The sequence below is a fragment of the Amblyraja radiata genome, chromosome 9, assembly GCF_010909765.2.
Source record: "Amblyraja radiata isolate CabotCenter1 chromosome 9, sAmbRad1.1.pri, whole genome shotgun sequence".
Classification (NCBI taxonomy): Eukaryota; Metazoa; Chordata; class Chondrichthyes; order Rajiformes; family Rajidae; genus Amblyraja; species Amblyraja radiata.
In genome coordinates, this window is record NC_045964.1 from 74,681,806 (window position 1) to 74,702,016 (window position 20,211).

The following is a 20,211-nucleotide window of genomic DNA, read 5'->3' on the forward strand; positions in this document are numbered from 1 at the left end:
GGTGCTGCGTGTATGGAGTTTGTACGTTCCCCCTGTGACTGCATGGTTTTTCTCCGGGTGCTCCGGTTCCCTCCCACACTCCAAAAATGTACATGTTTGTAGGTTAATTGGCTTCAGTAAAATTGTAAATTGTCCCTAGTGTGTAAGATAATGCTAGTGTACGGGGTTCGCTGGTCAGCGCAGACCCAGTAAGCCAAAAGGCCTGCTTCCATGCTAAAGTTTACAACATCAGTAATTATTTTAGTTTAGTTTAGTTTAGAGATACAGCGAGGAAACAGGCCCTGCGGCCCACAGAGTCCGTCCGACCAGCGATCCCCTCACACTGATACTATCCTACATGCACCAGGAACAATTAGTTATACCAAGCCAATTAGCTTACAAAACTGTATGTCTTTGGAGTGTGGGAGGAAGGGGGGGATCCCGGAGAAAACCCACGCACGTCACGGGGAGAACGTACAAACTCTGTACAGACAGCATCCGTACTGCAGCACCACCCATGCTGCCAAATTTTGATTCAATTTTGATTTTCATATTATCAATAATTGCCTACTATCTACTGAGTACGATCTACTCAAGAACTACATTAGAATGCACACTTTCAGTAAGAACAGGGTGAATTCAAGAAAAAAATTTAAAGGCTAAATTTTATAAACAATTTAATTATGTTTTTATGGATTGCAAAACTAAGTTACAACTTATTTGTAAACAAATCTCAAACAGCATTTCTCCTTTATAAATGCAATCTATTTACAATATTTATGCATTGGTGAGTCCGGTATTTTATAATTTTACAAAAAACTGATAAACCAACTTAATAGTCCCATATTGTATAGGATGAGCACACCAAATTCTCCAAAATACATACTAACATTTCAGAAAAAAATTTAAAACTTTAAAATTATTTTGGGCTTTTCTTGGTCGAAAACTCACCTGTTTTATTTCTCTGCTGGCTAAGATAGACACAAAAAGCTGGAGTAACTTAGCAGGACAGGCACATCTTTGGAGAAAAGGTATAGGTGACATTTCAGGTCAAGACCATTGTTCAGACTGGAGAAGTCTGAAGGGTCTCAACCCAAAATGTCATCTATTCCATTTCTCCAGAGATGCTGACTTACTCCCGCTTTTTGTGTCTATCTTCGGTTTAAACCATATTATATGTTCGTTCCTACACATATAATAGGCCAAGTTAGTTTGACACAGCTTGATAAAATTACAGCATCCCAAGTTGCAGTGTTATTACGTAAATAGGCAAATTAAATCTGGTATTCCGTGAGCCCTCAAAATGTACTGTAATTGGTCAAGAAATCATTTCTAAAGGAATCCAGTGAAAAGAGAACGTAATCTTATGTTTAACAGAGCAGTTTTGACATACACAAAGACAAATTTGCACCTCAAATTTCTTCCAATGGAATGAGAAAAGAATACCAAATTCGAAAGACAAAGAATTGCTATTGTAGAAAGAAAAAATTGTCCAGATTTTTCATGTCACTTTCAAGCCTTCCAGAGTTCGAGATGACTCCCAGTGAGTAGAATAGATTTTCCAAGAGAATTCCACACACAATTATACAATTGCATACTGTTCGTATAAAAGGTCCCTTATTTTATAATAATCTTCGCACAAACATCCTTCTAATCCAATGCGTCCTGTCTCAGTCTACAAATAAAATTGAAAAACAAGTAAGAATTTATAGAGAACAAACACTTAGTTTTACATCACATCTAAATGAGTACTGGAATTTGACATTTAAATGTTTGCTATTTATTGCAAAATAGTAATGTTGGGTAGAACAATTCTAAACACTATGGGTAGAGCAATTCAAAACATTATTCAAAGGTTTCTTAATAATTCTCAGATAAACAAAATATTGATCAAGTAATGTAACAGTTCATTTCACTGTAAATCAAATTTGAAAAAAAGATAAATGACTTTCATGACAATTCAATGACAGTCCATGCAGATGTATTTTAATTATAAATGTATTTTCTATTTATTATCAATCTGCAAAATGCAACAATGTGCTTTACACTTGGATATTATAAATGATTCCTCAACCAAAACAACATTGTAATAGGCGATGGCTACACAGAAGATTGGTCAAATCACTGCAGAGCAATATGCCGTTTAAATATTTTTTAATCAAGACAAGAATAATGATAAGCAACTATAACCTTAACACAAGTGCCCATTTTGCAACTCCAATGATTGAAACAAATAGGTTAACTTCCTACACGAGTCAAAGGAAATGCATGCTGCTTAAATTACTTTGCTTCATCTAATTTTGTTCAATATTACTGTGAATACCTCTGGCTGCTTTTCTGACCTTGCTCAGTGACAAGCCAAAGGAAAATCATACAAAATATGTAGTATTAATTAAATTTATCAAATTTCACTTCCATCAGATTTACTAACTTTGCTCGTGTTGTTTTAATGCAATAACATACCGGATGAAAATACTTACTCTTCGAACAGCTACTAAATTATTGCAGACAAGCACACCTCCAACAAATTCTGCCTGGATACCTTCCCGCAAAAGAACTTGTTTAAAATCAGATAATCTTGGCTCATTAATAAAGACTGCTTGATGACCAGGAACCTAAAAAATAAAAATTATTGATTTGTGAATGATCATTTGCATTTTAATTATCCCATTCAATTTGAAATAAACATATTAATACAACAGGCAAAATAAAAGGTAAAATCAGAAAGAATTTCAGAAGCCACTTGATCTCCAGGATAGATATCGGAATAGAATTGTTTATTCAAAATGAGCATGGAATCGAGTAATATGGACAGGCACAGTGGAGATAAAATTGCATCCCGTTTGTTGATGGTTACATTATTGAGCAATGCTGCATAGCGTTTTACTTCCACAACATTGTTATGTTATACAACTACCTGAAGAAAATGCTAGAAATACCAGTAGGACAGGCTGAGGAGAGAGGAAAGAGAAACAGAATGATGAGAACAGAGAAGGAGACAAAAAAGGCTTGTTAACTGTAGGAAAGAACGTTTTTAATATAATTAATCCAGGGTGACCATGCGAATAAGCCGTAAACAAGGTTATCTGGTCATGATCTCCGACTGAAATCACAGGGAGGACTGCCACATGTAGGTATAACAAAAGATTGTCAATCGGAAATGCAACCAAAAATGTGAAGAAAAACTTAATGGATGCTAAATCAAATCTGAAAAGAAAACAGGCAATAGGTGCAGTAGTAGGCCATTTGGCCCTTCGAGCTAGCACCGCCATTCAATGTGATCATGACTGATCATTCACAATCAGTACCCCGTTCCTGCCTTCTCCCCATATCCCCTGACTCCGCTATCTTTAAGAGCCTTATCTAGCTCTCTCTTAAAAGTATCCAGAGAACTGGCCTCCACCAGAGAATTCCATAAACTCACAACTGTGTGTGAAAAAGTGTTTCTTCATCTCCGTTCTAAATGGCTTACCCATTCTTAAACTGTGGCCCTGGTTCTGGACTCCCCCAACATCGGGAACATGTTTCCTGCCTCTAGCGTGTCCAAACCCTTAATAATCTTATATGTTTCAATAAGATTCCCTCTCATCCTTCTAAATTCCAGAGTATACAAGCCCAGCCACCCCCATTTTGAGTTGCTAAATTTTGAAAAAATGCTGGCGGGACATAGAATTTCTTACACTCAAAAAAATAAAAAATAAAAATAATGTATCAATTCAATTTGCCCAAGGGTTCCAAATCTCCTCCACTCTGAATGGGTGGGGGGGTGGAGGGTGACGACAGGTGAAGAGATAGTGGGAAAAACGGGAGCACACCAGGACAAGTTGAATCAGTTGTGATCTTATTGAATGGCAATACTAGTTCAAGGGACCATTTGGGGGGGGGGGGGGGGGGGGGGGGGGGGGGGGGGCTGTTCCTTTCACAGCATGTGGGGAGCCTGGCCAGGGGTAAAGTTGCGGGGAGGGCAGGAGCGTTGAGAAGGAGGGGGTGGGGATCATGCCAGCAACTCACTCACTCACCGCTGCCTGACCCCCTCCTTCTCAACACTCCTACCCTCCGCGCAACTTTACCCCTGGCCAGACTCACCACACAATGTGAAAGGACCCCCCCCAGGTAAATTTTCGTGCCTTATTTTTGGGTAAAAAATTGTGTCTTCATTGCCGAGAAATACAGTATTTAAAAACATTTAGCTCAAAGAAATTTACGTACTACATTATTTGTACACAAACTCCATTCTTCTCTCTTTGTTTCCTAAGATACACTTAAGATAATGACATCCATGTTTGAAAAACCGGCCAAGAAACTTGCACTGCGCATGCGCAGTACGCAGTCCACGGTGCAAAGGCAGAATTTCAGCTGGCTTCAGCTCCCCTTGTCGTGAAGGCTTGAAGCAGCGTCGACGGCACTTGAGCTGCACATACTTTTGCATATTACATGTACTGTGGATGAAAGGCACGGGAGAATTATGCCTACCTAAGAGATCGATCTCTTAGGTCGGCATAATTGTCTCGTGCTTTTACTATTTATTTTTAATAATTACCATTTTATAATTTTAGTCAGGGTAGGCAGTGCCTACCTTGCCCACCCTGACGGCACGTGCCTGTTCCACTGGCTCTCCCTTATGATTTCCCCTTCTTAAATCCATGCTGACTCCGACCGATCCTGTTACTGCTATTTCACTATTTCATCTTTTATGATTTACTCCAGCATCTTCCCCAACACTGAAGTCAGGCTAAGCATTTACTTTCTCTTCCATGGATGCTGCTTGACCTGCTCACTATTTCCAGAAATTTAATTAGTCATTATACCTTTGGGACATTCGTTTTGGGGGCAATGGGGCTTGTTAGGATCGATTCAAAGCATTTCTTCTCATTATCATATTTTCAATTTTTATTCTCAAAGTGCAAGTGATAAAAACAGGACAACACATCATGTCTATCCAAACCATATTCTTGGCTGACAAATAGCCCCATTGTTTGAAGGAAACAGAAACAGAGGTAGTTCTAAAAAAGGCCCATCTGACCTTTAAGAACGGAGGTTCTCATTGATGATACAGCTAAATATTATATAGCCAGGCATACTGCTCTGAGCAGCTGCATCCCAGTCTGCAACTTCTGGACTTCTCCTGGGAAATTGCATTCCTGACATAGTTCTGCTGAGACTGTTGGTGCTGTAAGTAGTTGAGTTGCCTCAGAGTCGAGCACAGACTTTCTCAGTTCTCTTACATCAGTCAGGCTGCAATGGTATCGAAACCTGAAAGGCTCTGGCAGAATCCAAACGAAGTATCAGCAAGTAGGTTGTGGGTGACGTGTTGCTAAATTATTGTTGTAAATTATTAGTCGGGCTGATGTCTGATGAAGAGTTCACTGGCTATTTATAAATGCTGTTTACAGACCTTTAATACGGGCTTCAACACTTCTAATTAACCTGGCACGAAAGAGTTAACATTTCAACAGCAGAGTTGCACTGTTATTTTGATGTCTTGTGCAGTAAAAAGGAACAGTACATCTCACTGTAAAAACTGCATTTGTGGATTTTATGTAAAAAATAATCAAGTTTGTTTGCTCCTGCTGTGGTCAACCAACTGGAGTGTTTTACAGTTCATCATCCACAACGGTAGTAAAATGTTTATGGCTGTAGCTGCAAGTTCAGTGTTCAGGGCACACAGTGATAGTTCTATATCATGGACCCAAAGCCAAGCTGAACTTTAACCAAATAATAGACAGTAAAAGTATTTCTAATCAAAATTCACTCTGACTGTGAACCATCGATCTTAGGAATTTTACTTTAAAAAACAATTAAGAAATATATTTAGAGATTCCCAGGAAATATAGACAATTAATCCAATTATTTGAAAATATGAGCAAAATAATCACTAATCACAAGTACTAAATGGAAAATGTTTTGTGAATGATATCGTGTGTGTTTCTGTGTTATCCCTGTTCTTCAAAAATAGTTACATTGCAGTCAAACAATTTGTTTGTAGAAATTATAAAGATAACATTATGCCATAATACAGTGAACTCTTACCTGAATCAATGACAAATGAGGAATAATAAGTACAAAATAAGATTTGATGACATTGACAGTAGCGTCATACAGCATGGAAACAGGCCCTGCGGCCCAACTTGCCCATGCTGACCAAGATCTAAACTAGTCTCACCTGCCTATTTTTGACCATATCATTCTAAACCTATCCTATCCACGTACCTGTTCAAATGTCTTTTAAATGTTGTGATAGTATCTTCCTCAACCACCTCCTCTGGCAGCTCGATCTATATACCCACTATTCTTTGTGTGAAATGGTTGCCCCTTGGGTTCCTATTAAATCTTTCCCCTCTTACCTTAAACCTATGTCCTCTGATTATTGATTCCCCAACATCTTTCCTCTTAACAGGCAGACCAAAACTAAACACGATACTCCAAATGTGGCCTCACCAATGCCTTGTACAACTGTAAAATAACACCCCAACTCTATACTCAGACTAATAAGTTCTATAAAAACAGGCTAATCCTTTGACTTTATCAAGAGTTTCCTCCTCCGTCCCTCTCCAATAAAAAGTCATTGTTTTACTTCTGGCAAGGGCAAAGACTGAATAATTAATACTTACATTTTAATTAAGTTCACATTACAAACTATCAAATTTTACAGATTCTATCTCCAAGCTTTGATCCATTGTGCCCAATCGCTCAACTTAATTACACGCTCAAGAGGAAATAAACAAGTTAAGCGTTTTTTGACATCAAAGTCTTTGAAAAATAACTCTGTCTAGACAATGATCTGTCACTTTAGTAACAGCGTGATGTATCCTGCCTTTCAAATTTAGTTTCTTAAAGTTAATGAAATTAAGTTTTGGAGACAGAATCAAATGTGTTGCTGTTTTATAATGTGCTTGGCACCATTACTGAGGACCAATTTCTAACCACACAAGCCTTGAATCTTAGCTTTACGTTTTAAAAAGTCAGTTTTGTTTTAATCAAGCAAGGCAATTGAAGTCCACTGCTAATCAGACATTTCCCCCCACTTTAGGTTGTCTAACTATACATTCACTTCAAATCCCAATGTTATCAGTTCCTAGTTTAATTAAAGTACAAAAAAAGATGATTTCATATTTTAATAGGGGCAGATAGTTCTGTTATACAATATAATATATTATATTGAATATAATGCAAGAGATGAATTAGGGGAAATTATTTGCATTACTCGTACTGAATTGATTGTAACGCAATTTTAACGGGGACTAGAGAACCACTTAAAGGTTACTTCGGAAATTGATGAGCAGAAAAATGAATGGTCTTGGATTTAAACAGTATAGGGAACAAAGACCCTGTTTCCGTGTAACTTTTGTGCAGTAATCGGACACCATTGTCTCTTAACTGAACAGCTGCTGCTAATCAAGGGTGGCCATTGAAATTGACTGGTAATCATTTCTATTGACACCAGTGCAACTATACTCTGGTGAACAATGTGACATAGAATCGTTAGTATTATTAGCTTGCAATGACAATAAACCTAGTGCTGTTGAAAAGATCTTCATTTTCGAAAACCTTGCAGCCAAAATATCTTTGTTATTAAGAGTCGGCAATTCTTAACCCCTATATGGCCCTGTCTCACGGCAGGGCTCTCGCTTAACTTTTTTTCCATGTTGCCAGCCAGGCAACCCCGGCAGCATTTTAGGTTGCCAAATGACAGTTTAGGTGGTCATTTATGACGGCTTGCATGACGCATGCGATAATGTGCTCGGACGAAGTGCGTAGTTACCAGTCGGAATTATGGTCAATGAAGCATTCACATATTATTTCTGCTTCAAATAAAGTCACAAACTAAACATATTCACCAATCAAGACGTGATATATACCACAAAGACATGCAGCAAAATAACAATATAGTATCTCATCTCCTTTTACACGTTGCAAAGAATGCAATTTCTATTATTTCTTTCCACTTCCAAACAAAATTCTGGTTGGATTATTCAGCGTATGATCAACCTCAGTGAGACCAAGTGCAGGCTTGGCGATCGCTTCGCACAACACCTGCACTCAGTTCACAATAACCAACCTGATCTCCCGGTGGCTCAGCACTTCAACTACCCCTCCCATTCCGAATCCCACCTTTCTGTCCTGGGCCTCCTCCATGGCCAGAGTGAGGCCCACCGCAAATTGGAGGAAACAGCACCTCATATTTTGCTTGGGTAGTTTACACCCCAGCGGTATGAACATTGACCTCTACAATGTCAGGTAGTCCTTGCTTTCTCCCTCCTTCCCCTCCCATTCCCAGCTCTCCCACAGCTTACTGTCTCCGCCTCTACCTTTCTTTTCCCGACCCCCCTCACCCCCCGCCCCCGACATCAGCCTGAAGAAGGGTCGCTTTGCCCAATACCTCCGCTCGGTTCGCAATAACCAACCTGATCTCCCGGTGGCTCAGCACTTCAACTCCCCCTCCCATTCCGAATCAGACTTTTCTGTCCTGGGCCTCCTCCATGGCCAGAGTGAGGCCCACCGTAAATTGGAGGAGCAGCACCTCATATTTTGCTTGGGCAGTTTACACCCCAGCGGTATGAAAATTGACCTCCAATTTCAGGTAGTCCCTGCTTTCTCCTCCGCTTCCCAGCTCTCCCTCAGCCCACTGTCGCCGCATCTCCCTTTCTTCTTCCCACCCCCTGCACCCTCACATCAGTCTGAAGAAAGGTCTCGACCCAAAACGTCACCTATTTCCTTCGCTCCATAGATGCTGCCTCACCCGCTGAGTTTCTCCATCATTTTTGTCTCCCCATTCACACAAGTTCTGTTATCCCACTTTCCTCACCCACTCCCTACACATTAGGGCAATTTTACAGAGACATGTTAAGCTACAGAGCCAATGCATCTTTGGGATGTGGGAGGAAACCTACATGCTTGAGGGAGAATGTGCAAATTCAACACAGACAGTGCCCGAGGACAGGATCGAACACAGATCTCTGGCGTGTGAGGTAGCAAGTCCACCAGCTGTGCCACTATATTTTATTTTCCAACACACAAAAAAATTATACGTTGATAACTTTGGTTACTAAAAAAAAAAGAAACGTTCCATTTTCAGTCTTAAATCTCTAAGTGACGCTATGTCCCCCTCTACAGCTACTGTATGTTTTAATTCAGTTCAAGACTATGGGGCAGTACATCGGCCATAAAGTTGCTGCCTAAAATTGCCAGAGACCCGGAATTGATCCTGAATATGGGTGCTGTCTGTATGGAGTTTGCTCCTTTTCCCTTTGATTGCATGGGTTTTCTCCGGGTGCTCTTATTTCCTTCCACATTCCAAAGGTGTGCAAGAACCTTTTTCAGACCCAAACCAAAACATAATATTTCCTGATCTGTTGAGTCACTCCAGCTTTTTGTGTCTATCTTCAGTTTAACCCAGCATCTGCAGTTCTTACCCACACACGATACTATACGATAAAACTTTATTTATCCAAGGAGGGAAATTGTGTGTGTGTGTGTGTGTGTGTGTGTGTGTGTGTGTGTGTGTGTATAGTTATATATTCATATATAAATATACTGTTTTGTTTTCTCGTTGATAACATTGTTTACAGAGTACTATGTTTACATATTCTGTTGTGCTGCTGCAAGTAAGGATTTCATTGGGACATGAGAGAATAAAACAATCTTGACTCTTGACTTACGTCGCTAATGTGTGGGATAGAACTAGTGTACGGGTGATCGGTGATGACTCGGTGGGCCGAAGGACCTGTTTCCACCCTGTATGCTTAAAACACTAAAATCAGAGGAAATCTAAAGACGGGTCGCTACCCGAAACGTCACCCAATTTCTTCTATCCAGAGATGCTGGCTGCTCCATGGAGTTCCCCCACACAATTAAAGCATGGAATAGTCTTCACCCTACTATAGGTACCCACCCAGAAGCAATTAAATTGAAGGCAGCTCTATTTTTCCCCCCAAGAACCCTTTTTTGTTTACGTCCAAGGGAGAGAGGAGAGAGGAGAGAGGAGAGAGGAGCGAGGAGAGAGGGGAGAGGAGAGAGGAGAGAGGAGAGAGGAGAGAGGAGAGAGGAGAGAGGAAGGCCAGCCAGCCAGCCAGCCAGCGCAAAATGGCATGGCTTTTAGGCTGCCCCGCGGGCCTGTGGGTTGCAACCGCTCATTTTCAGCCCTGCACGGTGCGTGTCCACCCATGAGTGATCCGGAGTTTAAAACAAATCAAACGCGTGGTAATCACGTTGAATTAATGTAGCGGCAATGTCGGAACTCATAACGCTAACGGCAGGTACTCGGGAAATTTGTTAACTCGTGAAAATCTTTCAACATGATGAAAGATTTCCACGAAGTAAAAATTTTAAACTTTTAAACTTGTTCTAAGAACGTAGTAGCCCATGGGTTTACCGTGACTCGTGAGCCTACCGTGGGCACTCTTTAACTCACCGGACAGGCAGCATCTCTGGAGAGAAGGAATGGGTGACGGGATGACGTTTCCAAAATTCTGCTGCGTCTTTGTGTTACTCCAGCACTGTGTGTTCACTTTATGTCAACCAGCATCTGCCCTTTCTTGTGTATGACTTTATTTGTATCCGTGGCAGTTGATTGTCGCTCCCTTCAGTTTCCCAGGGGGTTGGGACGGGACTGGAGTTGGGAGGGAAAGGTGGGGGGGAGGGGAGTTGGGATGACTTAGTACGGGAGACAAGTGTAGGAGAGGTGTACTGACTGTGTGGGCAGACACTTTGGTAGTGATTGCCCATGGGGTTCACTGTCGAGGACTTCATAATGCAGAGAGCATTATAAACAGTTGCCGCAAAAAAAGATTTTGTGTGGATCTGGTATAGCTGGGTATTGAAGGCGCTTCTGGTCTGCAGTGTGCAATAGTCACCAAAATACACTGCATCTTTAGAAAGGAAAAATACAAAACATGTCAATCCCGCACCGTCCAAGTTGGCGTCTTGGGGTTGTCCTATTTGCTTGCATGTGGCCCATAGCCCTCTAAACCCTTCCCATCCATTTATCTGTCGTTAATAACCTCAAGAAAATATTAAGTCTACGTGAGCCTGCTTCTGTTTCCTGGGTCCAACTCAGAGAGAAGTCTCCCCCCTTCCAGGGTTAATCGCTTCACTGTTTATAATGCTCTCTGCATTATGAAGTCCTCGACAGTGAACCCCATGGGCAATCACTACCAAAGTGTCTGCCCTCAGTCAGTACACCTCTCCTCCACTTGTCTCCCGTACTAAGTCACCCCAACCTCCCCCCCCCCCCCTCCCCCCTCCCCCCTCCCCCCTCCCCCTCTCCCCTCCCCTCCCCTCCCCCCCCCAACTCCAGTCCCGTCCTGACCCCCTGGGAAACTGAAGGGAGCGACAATCAACTGCCACGGATACAAATACACAAGAAAGGGCAGAGCTGGTTGACAAAAGGTGAACACACAGTGCTGGAGTAACACAAAGATGCAGCAGAATTTTGGAAACGTCATCCCGTCACCCATTCCTTCTCTCCAGAGATGCTGCCTGTCCCGCTGAGTTAAAGAGTGCCCACGGTAGGCTCACGAGTCACTAGGGTAAACTCATGGGCTACTACGTTCTTACAACGAGTTTAAAAGTTTAAAATTTTTACTTCAAGTGTAAATTTGACATCATGTTGAAAGATTTTTACGAGTTAACAAGTTTCCCGAGTACCTGTCGTTAGCATTACGAGTTCCGACGTTCCGCTACGTTAATTCTACGTGATTACCACGTTACTACGTTTGATTTGTTTTAAACTCGGGATCACTCGTGGCTGGAATCTCACCGTGAGACAGGGGTTTAACTCTTTCCCCATTGACACAATTGTTTTTATAATGTGATTTTCTGTATCTTAAGGTTTCTTAATAATGTGACTATTGTATACCTTTTACAATTTATGCAACACAAAGCGAGAAAATATCTTATTATGATTCAGAATAAGACACCATGTATATTAAAATAATACATTTGTGTTAAATGGAAATATAAAATAATCTTTAAAACATTCAGTTTTAACATAAAGAACATTATTATAAAACTGCAATAATTTTCTTCATTTCAAAACTTAAATCAAGCTTGATAATGTATGCCTTGTAAGAAAATGCAAGTTTGCAACTATGAATGACTGGTATTTAGATGTTGTTACCTCATTTGGTGGCAATGGTTCCAAAGTGGGAATTACATCAAGATCTTCATTGTTCTCTTTATCATCATCATCAAATAGGTTCTTCATTGCCTTTTGTTGAGCTGCAACTTGATCCGAGCTGTGTGTAGATGTAGGAGCATCCACCTGCATTTCTCCTTCTTCATCATCTCTTAACTCCCCCTCTTCAAGAATGACCCCAGTATCTACTTTTGACACCCGCATGTCCAAAATACCATCTATCCAGGCCAATTCTGCATCCTTTGCTTTACAGAACTGAAGGGAACTGACCAAAGAATCCTTTAGTCTAACCTGTGAGAATAAAATATGCACATTTTAGAAAATCATGGAATACGAAGAGCCAACAGCCCTAGGACCATCTACCTAATTACACAAAGGCAACTAAAGCAATTTAACAAGCAGTTAATTTACATCCATCCCATATATATTAATATATTTTAAAATATAATATCAGTGGTATAAAATAAATATTAAAGGTCACTTTAAATTATAAGGTTTAAGATAGAGATGAAATGTTTTTCTCCCTGGGGGAGTCTGAAGTCTGGATCTCTCACCCTTAAAAGGGCAGTGGAAACAAAGTCTTTAAATATTTTTTTAAGGCCAATGTTGATAGATTATTTAATAACATGGGGGTGATAGGTTACTGTGGGTAGACTGGAAAACGGAGTTCAGATTATAATGTGCTTCTAATTTAAATGCTATTAAATATGTATTCAGTGATTTATGAACTATAATCAAATTCAATAGGTTTATGTAGATTTTTAAAAGTTGTTTATTAGTGTTAATTTAGAATATTTATCTAAATGTACCGTTGAATGCTTTTTCCAATGCACAGTTTTATTTAAATGTTTATAATAGATCTCTTACAAATGAGTCAGTAATTTTCTCCTCCCATTTATACTTTCAGCTAATGTTATCATATCCTTCACAGTAAAATTTATTATTTTCTCAGTTGCTGAGTAGGCAACATAATATTTTGTCAACTCTAATTTGCTTCGGAAAGCATCAAATTTAGGCTTTGCATATGTAAGACTTGAAGGTCCAACACCGAGAGGATGTTAAATTCATAAATCTAATTCTTTCTGGACTGACAAGTTTTTGTTTCAAGCTGCACATTTATAGTAATTCCTAGTGGAAATGATACCTACAAACTACCTGCCCAAAAATATAAAATACAATCACCTTTGAAATACACTTCATTATATTTGTTCGAGGGAAACTATTTCCTTTGTGACAAATCACAACTTCAATAATGGAGTCATTTTTCCTAGATTACGAGGGTAGGAACCATCTGCTATCCTGGAAATTATTATTCAGCCTACAAAATTGAAGCAAAAAGCCTACGTCCAGCAATTAATATCCATCAAGTATATTAACCTTCAAGCTGCATTACCTGGTAAATATGAGTTTCGCTTGTAGCATCTATTGTTTCTTGAAGCTTTGGTGTGTAAAGTTTTATGTCCTTTCCACCAAATATTTTGCAGGATTCAGCAAGATCTTGGCTAGACTCTGGAGGTCCGTGAACAATAATTAACTGACGGGGTTTCATCTGATTAATGATTTTTTTGATAGAGTCACCATCTGAACGCCCCTCATAATCAATATATGTCACTCTTGCTCTGTTTGAGAAAGGCAAATTATTTGATGAAGATACATTTCACTTTAGAAGATAAATAAGCAGATTTTCTCTTTACAAATCATTTTACTTTCAAATATTAGGGTTTCATTAACCTGATATCTATGGTTTCTGTTGCAGCAATGCACTTGGTTGGAACATCAGATAGATCCTGATCCATAGGTTCATCTCCATTACTCAGACCAGCATCAAGTTTGCTCTTTTCTTCTTCTGTGGCCTGAAGCTCTGGAACTAAAAAATCTTCAGCTCTATATAAAAAAAAACCCAGTAATAAACACAAATCAGGAAGCACAGAGCAAAGAAGCTCACTGTTGAATTTCGCATCTGCATAGATATCAAATTGAATGATTAAAAAAAAAGTTTCAAAAGGAAAGGATGACTCAAGTTGAAGATGAGTTAAAAACCTACAGGCATTGAGGAACATGGCTGTTCCAAATAAAACTCCAGCAGGCTAAAACAATCAATAATCTTGGATGATATCAGCACTTGTTTAGATCAATGAGAATACCAGAAATTATGCAACTACAGACAGGGATTTAATGGATCACGAATAAAAGGTCACTAGGTGCACTGAGGAGGAGGTAAGAATAATGACAGGTTGCCTGAAAAGATTTTCCTCCTTCTTTTTGTAAAGCTTTTACTGAGAAACATTATCAGAATTTGTATTTAATGAGACCAATTGAGAAAAAAAATACATTAAAAGGCATTTCATAGAAGTGGAATCCAGTAAAAATGCACTCAAAGAAAATAATAGGCAAGATAATTAAAAGGCTGGTGTGGGTGCAAGAATGGAAACAAACACAGAGAGGAAAGAGAGTCAGGAGACGAGGATGATGATCTCAAAGTATAAGATCAAGTATGGAATTCTGAGAAAGGTTGGAATAGCAGCTTTGAAGGAGAGAGAGTGTCAGATGAGAGAGAATGATTTACAATGTCATGCAGCATGCAAATTAGGACAGCCAGTAAATTGGTCAGGTTTGTTAGAGTCACATCAACAAAATATGAGATTGGTCTCATGGACGAGAAACCTAATCGGAGGATGAGTGCAGCGTGAGAAAGTGAGAGAACGCGAATGTAATTGGGTAAAATAAAGTGAAAATCTCTGATAAAGGTTGGTGGTGGAGACAGAAACAACAGTGGCATTTAAGAGGTGTTTATATAGGCACAGGAATATGCAGGGAATGGAAGGAAATTGTAAAAGTGCATGCAAAGGCCAAGTGCAAATAGTGGAAGGGATATGCAAGATTTCAGTCAAGGCATGGGCTGACTATGTCAAGCTTCACCTATCCCAACCTCAATGATGATGGTGATCTGGGAACAAAAAAGTCTCTATACTGTTTCAGTAATAAATGGCAATGAAATGTAGGATTAAAATTACTATGCACATTTTTAAAAAGTATATATTGACATAATTACACTAAATGATTAACAATGTGACTGCTGATCTTTTCTTAAAATTAAAATGCTCAAGTCCAGAAGCTCTGGCAGGAAATTGCAAAGTTGCAGCACTGCCCATCATACAAACCAGCCTCCCCCATCAATTCCATCTATAGGGTGATTTCACGAAAGGTCACTGGAGCGTAGATCCGCACCCACGTGACCGAAAATTTTAACTGGGGGACAAGCGTCACTTCCAGTACATGTTAGTGAATGGGAAAACACGCACTTTCACACCCATTAAAAACATCGAAAACGGCCAGTTTTTGAGCTGCAATTAACTGTACTAGTCAGGGTGGCCGTGAGGAACAGCTACCTAAATTTACAGTCCAAAAAAAAGATAGAAACTAAGGTAAATTCAAGAGAGAGCTGAAGGTGTAAATACAGCGGAAGTGCTAGCGGACATTTGCCGTGGAGATTTAAAGATCCAAAATATCGGGAATTATCGCGTTTACTCGCTGCATTTCATCAAAAGTAAGGCATTATTGACTTTTTATCTTTATTCATTTGTTATATGAAAAGTATTAAAAGTTAAAAATGCGTCAGTAAAATTGCAAAATCGCCCATGGTTCTCAGGTGGGTTTTAACATGCAAAATGAAAACGCTTCTGAAGCTCCATTTACCATTTAAATAATCGTAAACTATCAATGCATTTTGAAATAAATTTTACTGAGATGCAAGCTGTCAGCTGTTAGTTGGACAAAAGCAGGACATTTTATTATTTGCCAAAATATATTTCTCAATGTTTCTTGTTTAAAGCCTGCACAATCACCCAAACTACTTATTTATTTATTTATCATCTAATAACAGACAAGCCTGCAGCATGGAATGATGTCAACAATCCTGATTGGGCACCCACTGTGAGCAGGATAGACAATGTGCACAAGAACGCCATCAACTTGCAGAGCTATAGATGCTTGAGCTGCAACCAAATCTGCTTTAATACTCTCTTCTTGTTGCACGTGCATGGCGTTCTTGTGCAAGCTGTGTGTCGTGACCATCCGAGGGAGACAATCCAGGGGGGGATGGGGGGCACTCAGCAGGGCCGGTTCAGAGCCGCTATAGCTCTTGGAATAAAGCTGTTTCTGAGTCTAAATCGTGTAACTCCGGGTTGAAGAACAGCTGCTTTCCCACTGTTAACAGACTCTTTAATGGACCTCTCAGATGCAGAGGATGAATTTCCCAACCCTTCCACCTGCCTCATAGCAGCCCTTGCATGTTTTTAGTCTGCATTGTCTCCTTAGCTGTAATTATATTCTGCATGCACAAATTTATGTTAGAATGCTGATGCAAAACAAGGTTTTTCCACTATATCTCAGGACATGTGACAATAATAAACCAAAACCAAATCCATGATTCAATAGTTCAAAAATTATCATTCAAAACATCTCTAAACTTAAACCTGCATGAAAGATGCTGTAAGGAACAAATTAGTAATATGCTGCATTGTAAACCATATAACAATTACAGCACGGAAACAGGCCATCTTGGCTCTTCTAGTCCGTGCCAAACACTTACTCTCACCTAGTCCCATATACCTGCACTCAGACCATAACCCTCCATTCCTTTCCCGTCCATATACCTATCCAATTTATTTTTAAATGCTAAAATAGAACCTGCCTCCACCACTTCCACTGGAAGCTCATTCCACACAGCTACCATTCTCTGAGTAAAGAAGTTCCCCCTCATGTTACCCCTAAACTTTTGTCCCTTAATTCTCAAATCATGTCCTCTTGTTTGAATCTTCCCTACTCTCAATGGAAAAAGCTTATCCACGTCAACTCTGTCTATCCCTCTCATAATTTTAAAGACCTCTACAAGTCCCCCCTTAACCTTCTGCGCTCCAAAGAATAAAGACATGAAACAGACATAGTGAGGGTCTGCTAGCAAAGTGAAATACTAACTTTATACGACTATACTGAAGAAACTAACATGCTTTTTGCAGCATTTTAATAGTTTAAAAAGACATTGTGCTAAATAGGCATAGGCAGTGGAAAGCACTGTTTGCAAAGGAACTGCACTAGGGAACCAGACAAGTTTGTAGGAAAGCATTTTTTTTCACCACATAAAACGCATAAGATTGTATATGTATGTATCACAACTCCACAAACATCCATCGCTTTCACAGTCATATAAGAAGTGAAACCAAAGATTAATCTCCCACCATGATTGGAACACTTAAAAAAGTAAATGGCAACAGGAATCACCACCTCAAATGGTGGAATTGACGGGGTAGATTAGGTATCACAAGTGGAGGACAACAGGATATACCTTATTATCTCTCCATATTCATCCCACTTCACTCTCTCCTCTGTGGCTGGGAACATGGGATAAGATTTTTTAGCTTGTTTGAAGAAGCTTCCCTTGCGACTACTCTCACTTTTCATCATGAGATCATGTTTGGCTTTTCCGGCAAGCGGTTGATCCAAGTCTTCCTCAACGTCACTCTCGTCACTGGAGTCAACATCTCGCCTGGAAGAAAAATAAAATCAGACTCTACATTTTTGTTTCGAACAACATTAATAATGTAACAAATATAAGTTTAAATAATATTACACTGACACATTGGAATTTTGATGATTCATTAACATTTTAAGAATTCCATCTAGACTCTGAATGTTTAAGGATCCTATTTGCATTTTCAAATGCAGAAGACCCAAAGGTACTGACAGATTCTGCAGGCCAAGTCTGTCAGTTTTCTTTACTTCTGGACTCTTGGAGCCCCTTGCAAGGGTGGCTCTGAGTTTCCAGTTGTATGTTACGTTAATCTTTCCTCTTTCACTCTATATTGCTCTCCTTTGCTGTTCCAGTAAAGTTCAATCTAAGTTCCATGAACAACACCTTTTCTTCCAACTTAGCAGGCCACTGCCTTCAGGACTCTACAATCAAAATGTGCAAAAGAAGATAAAAAAACATTTGGAATATTGTGAGTAGTTCTGTGGAAGAAGTGCTGGCATTGGAGAGTGCCCAGAGGTAGTTTACGAGAATGATACAGAAGATGATTGGGTTAACACATGAGGAGCGTTTGATGGCTCCAGGCCTGTACTCACTCGAATTTAGACTGATGAGAGGGGATCTCATTGAAACCTACCGAATTATGAAAGGCCTAGATAGAATGGATGTGGAGAGGATGTTTGCAGCAGTGGGAGTCTCAGAATAAAAGGTTGTACGTTTAGAATGGAGATTAGAATAGTAGGGGAATTTATTTAGCTAAAGTGTGGTAAATCTGTGGAATTCATTACCACAGACAACTGTGGAGGTCAAGTCATAGTGTATTTTTAAAGTGAAGATTGATAAGACCTTAATTAGTAAGCGTGTGAAAGATTAATGGGAGAAGGCAGGAGAAGGAAAGTGAAAAATAGATCGGCCATGATCGAATGGCAGAGCAGACCCGATGGGCCGAATGGCCCAATTCTGCTCCCATGACTTACGATCTTGAGCTACTTACTCTTTTTCTTGTTCCTGCTTTTTAGCCGCTTCTTTCTTGAGCCTTTCCTTTTCCAGATATTCTTCTAAATCTTTCCCTTCCAATTTTACACGACGCCTAATCTATTAACAAAACATTATGATAGTCAGTCTGACGAAGGGTCTCAACCCGAAATGTCACAGATTCCTTCTCTCCAGAGATGCTGCCTGTCCCGCTGAGTTACTCCAGCATTGTGTCTATTATGATAGTCATAGTAGAATAACACAGAAACAGGTGACCCTTGCAAAACACATGACAAAAATAAATTAACATTTGAGTATGTAGCTTGCCAGAAATGAGAGAGCACCCATTGGAAGAGAAAAGAGCAAGTGAAAAGAAAATCAATTCTTCAAATTTGATTGAACTATGATTATATTACTATAACTATATTATTATTTTCCTATGCGCTCATGACTGTGGCCAAATTCTGCTGTAACTCAATTTACTAATTTGCAGATAATACCAATGTAGTTGGCTGGATCTCAAACAATAGTGAGACGGAATACAGGAAGGAGATGGAGAGCTTAATATCATGGTGTCAAGACAACAACCTCTCCCTCAATGTCAGCAAGACGAACAAGTTAGTTATTGACTTCAGGAAATGAGATCATGTGCACAACTCATTCAGCATCAAACCTGCTGAAGTTAAAATGGTTGAGAGCTTCAAGATTCCAGGTGTAAATAGCATCAAAGATTTGTCCTAGACCGATCACATTGAAGCTACAGTGACAAAAGCACACCAATGCCTCTACTTCCTCAGAAGTTTAAGGAAGTTCAGCATGTCTCCATGATTCAGCATGATTCTTATGAACTTCTAAATATGCACCAAAAAAAAAAAAAAAAGTATCATGATGTATCATGGATTGGTGTGGCACCAACTCTGCTCAAGACGCAAGAAATTGTAGATGACTGTGGCTGTAGCCTGATCCATTATACAAACCAGCTACAACCCCAACTATCCCCCCCCAACACACCCACATCAACTCCATCTACACTTAACAATGCCTCAGAAAGCAGCCAACATAATCAAGGACCATTTACATCCTAGTTACTCCCTCTCCTGTCAGCCAGATGATTCATAAGCATGAAAGTGTGTACAACTAGATTCAGCAACAGTTTCTTGTCTGCTGTCATTAGACTGTCTGGTCCTCTCATAAACTAAGGATTGGTTCTAATCTCTCAAACTAACTCATTGCAGCCCTTGAACTTTTTTTATATCTATACTTTCCCTGTAACTGTAATGCTTTAATGCTGTACCACTATAGTCTGCTCTCTGGTACTTTTTTCTTTGGACTACATTTTTTCCACGAGTAGTAGCTCTACTCAATAACCAAAAGTCTGTAGCATCCATTTGCTCTGGTATTTTATTTCATTCACACGTTTAAACTATAATGTTTTATTTTCAATGTTTTGTTTTGTTCTTAATTGTTTACTGTATGTAGTGGTTACTTGCGAGCCGAGCACCAAGGCAGATTCCTTGTATGTGTACATACTTGGCCAATAAACTTATTAATTCGTTCATTCATTCATTCATTCATTGTTGTACTTGTGTACGGC

The 20,211-nt window shown here is 39.6% G+C and overlaps 1 protein-coding gene across 1 annotated transcript in view; it reads right to left on the reverse strand.

The window, feature by feature from the left end:
• Nucleotides 1-639: 639 nt before the first annotated feature.
• Nucleotides 640-20,211, reverse strand: part of cpsf2 (cleavage and polyadenylation specific factor 2) — a 30,912-nt gene continuing 11,340 nt past the window's right edge. The window contains exons 9-15 of the mRNA XM_033027759.1: nt 18,637-18,737; nt 17,460-17,660; nt 13,847-13,999; nt 13,509-13,734; nt 12,098-12,406; nt 2,460-2,594; nt 640-1,654 (exon numbers count right to left, since the gene is read on the reverse strand). Coding sequence (XP_032883650.1) covers nt 1,562-1,654; nt 2,460-2,594; nt 12,098-12,406; nt 13,509-13,734; nt 13,847-13,999; nt 17,460-17,660; nt 18,637-18,737 — 1,218 coding nt within the window. The 3' untranslated portion in view covers nt 640-1,561. The remainder of the gene's footprint in view (nt 1,655-2,459; nt 2,595-12,097; nt 12,407-13,508; nt 13,735-13,846; nt 14,000-17,459; nt 17,661-18,636; nt 18,738-20,211) is intronic.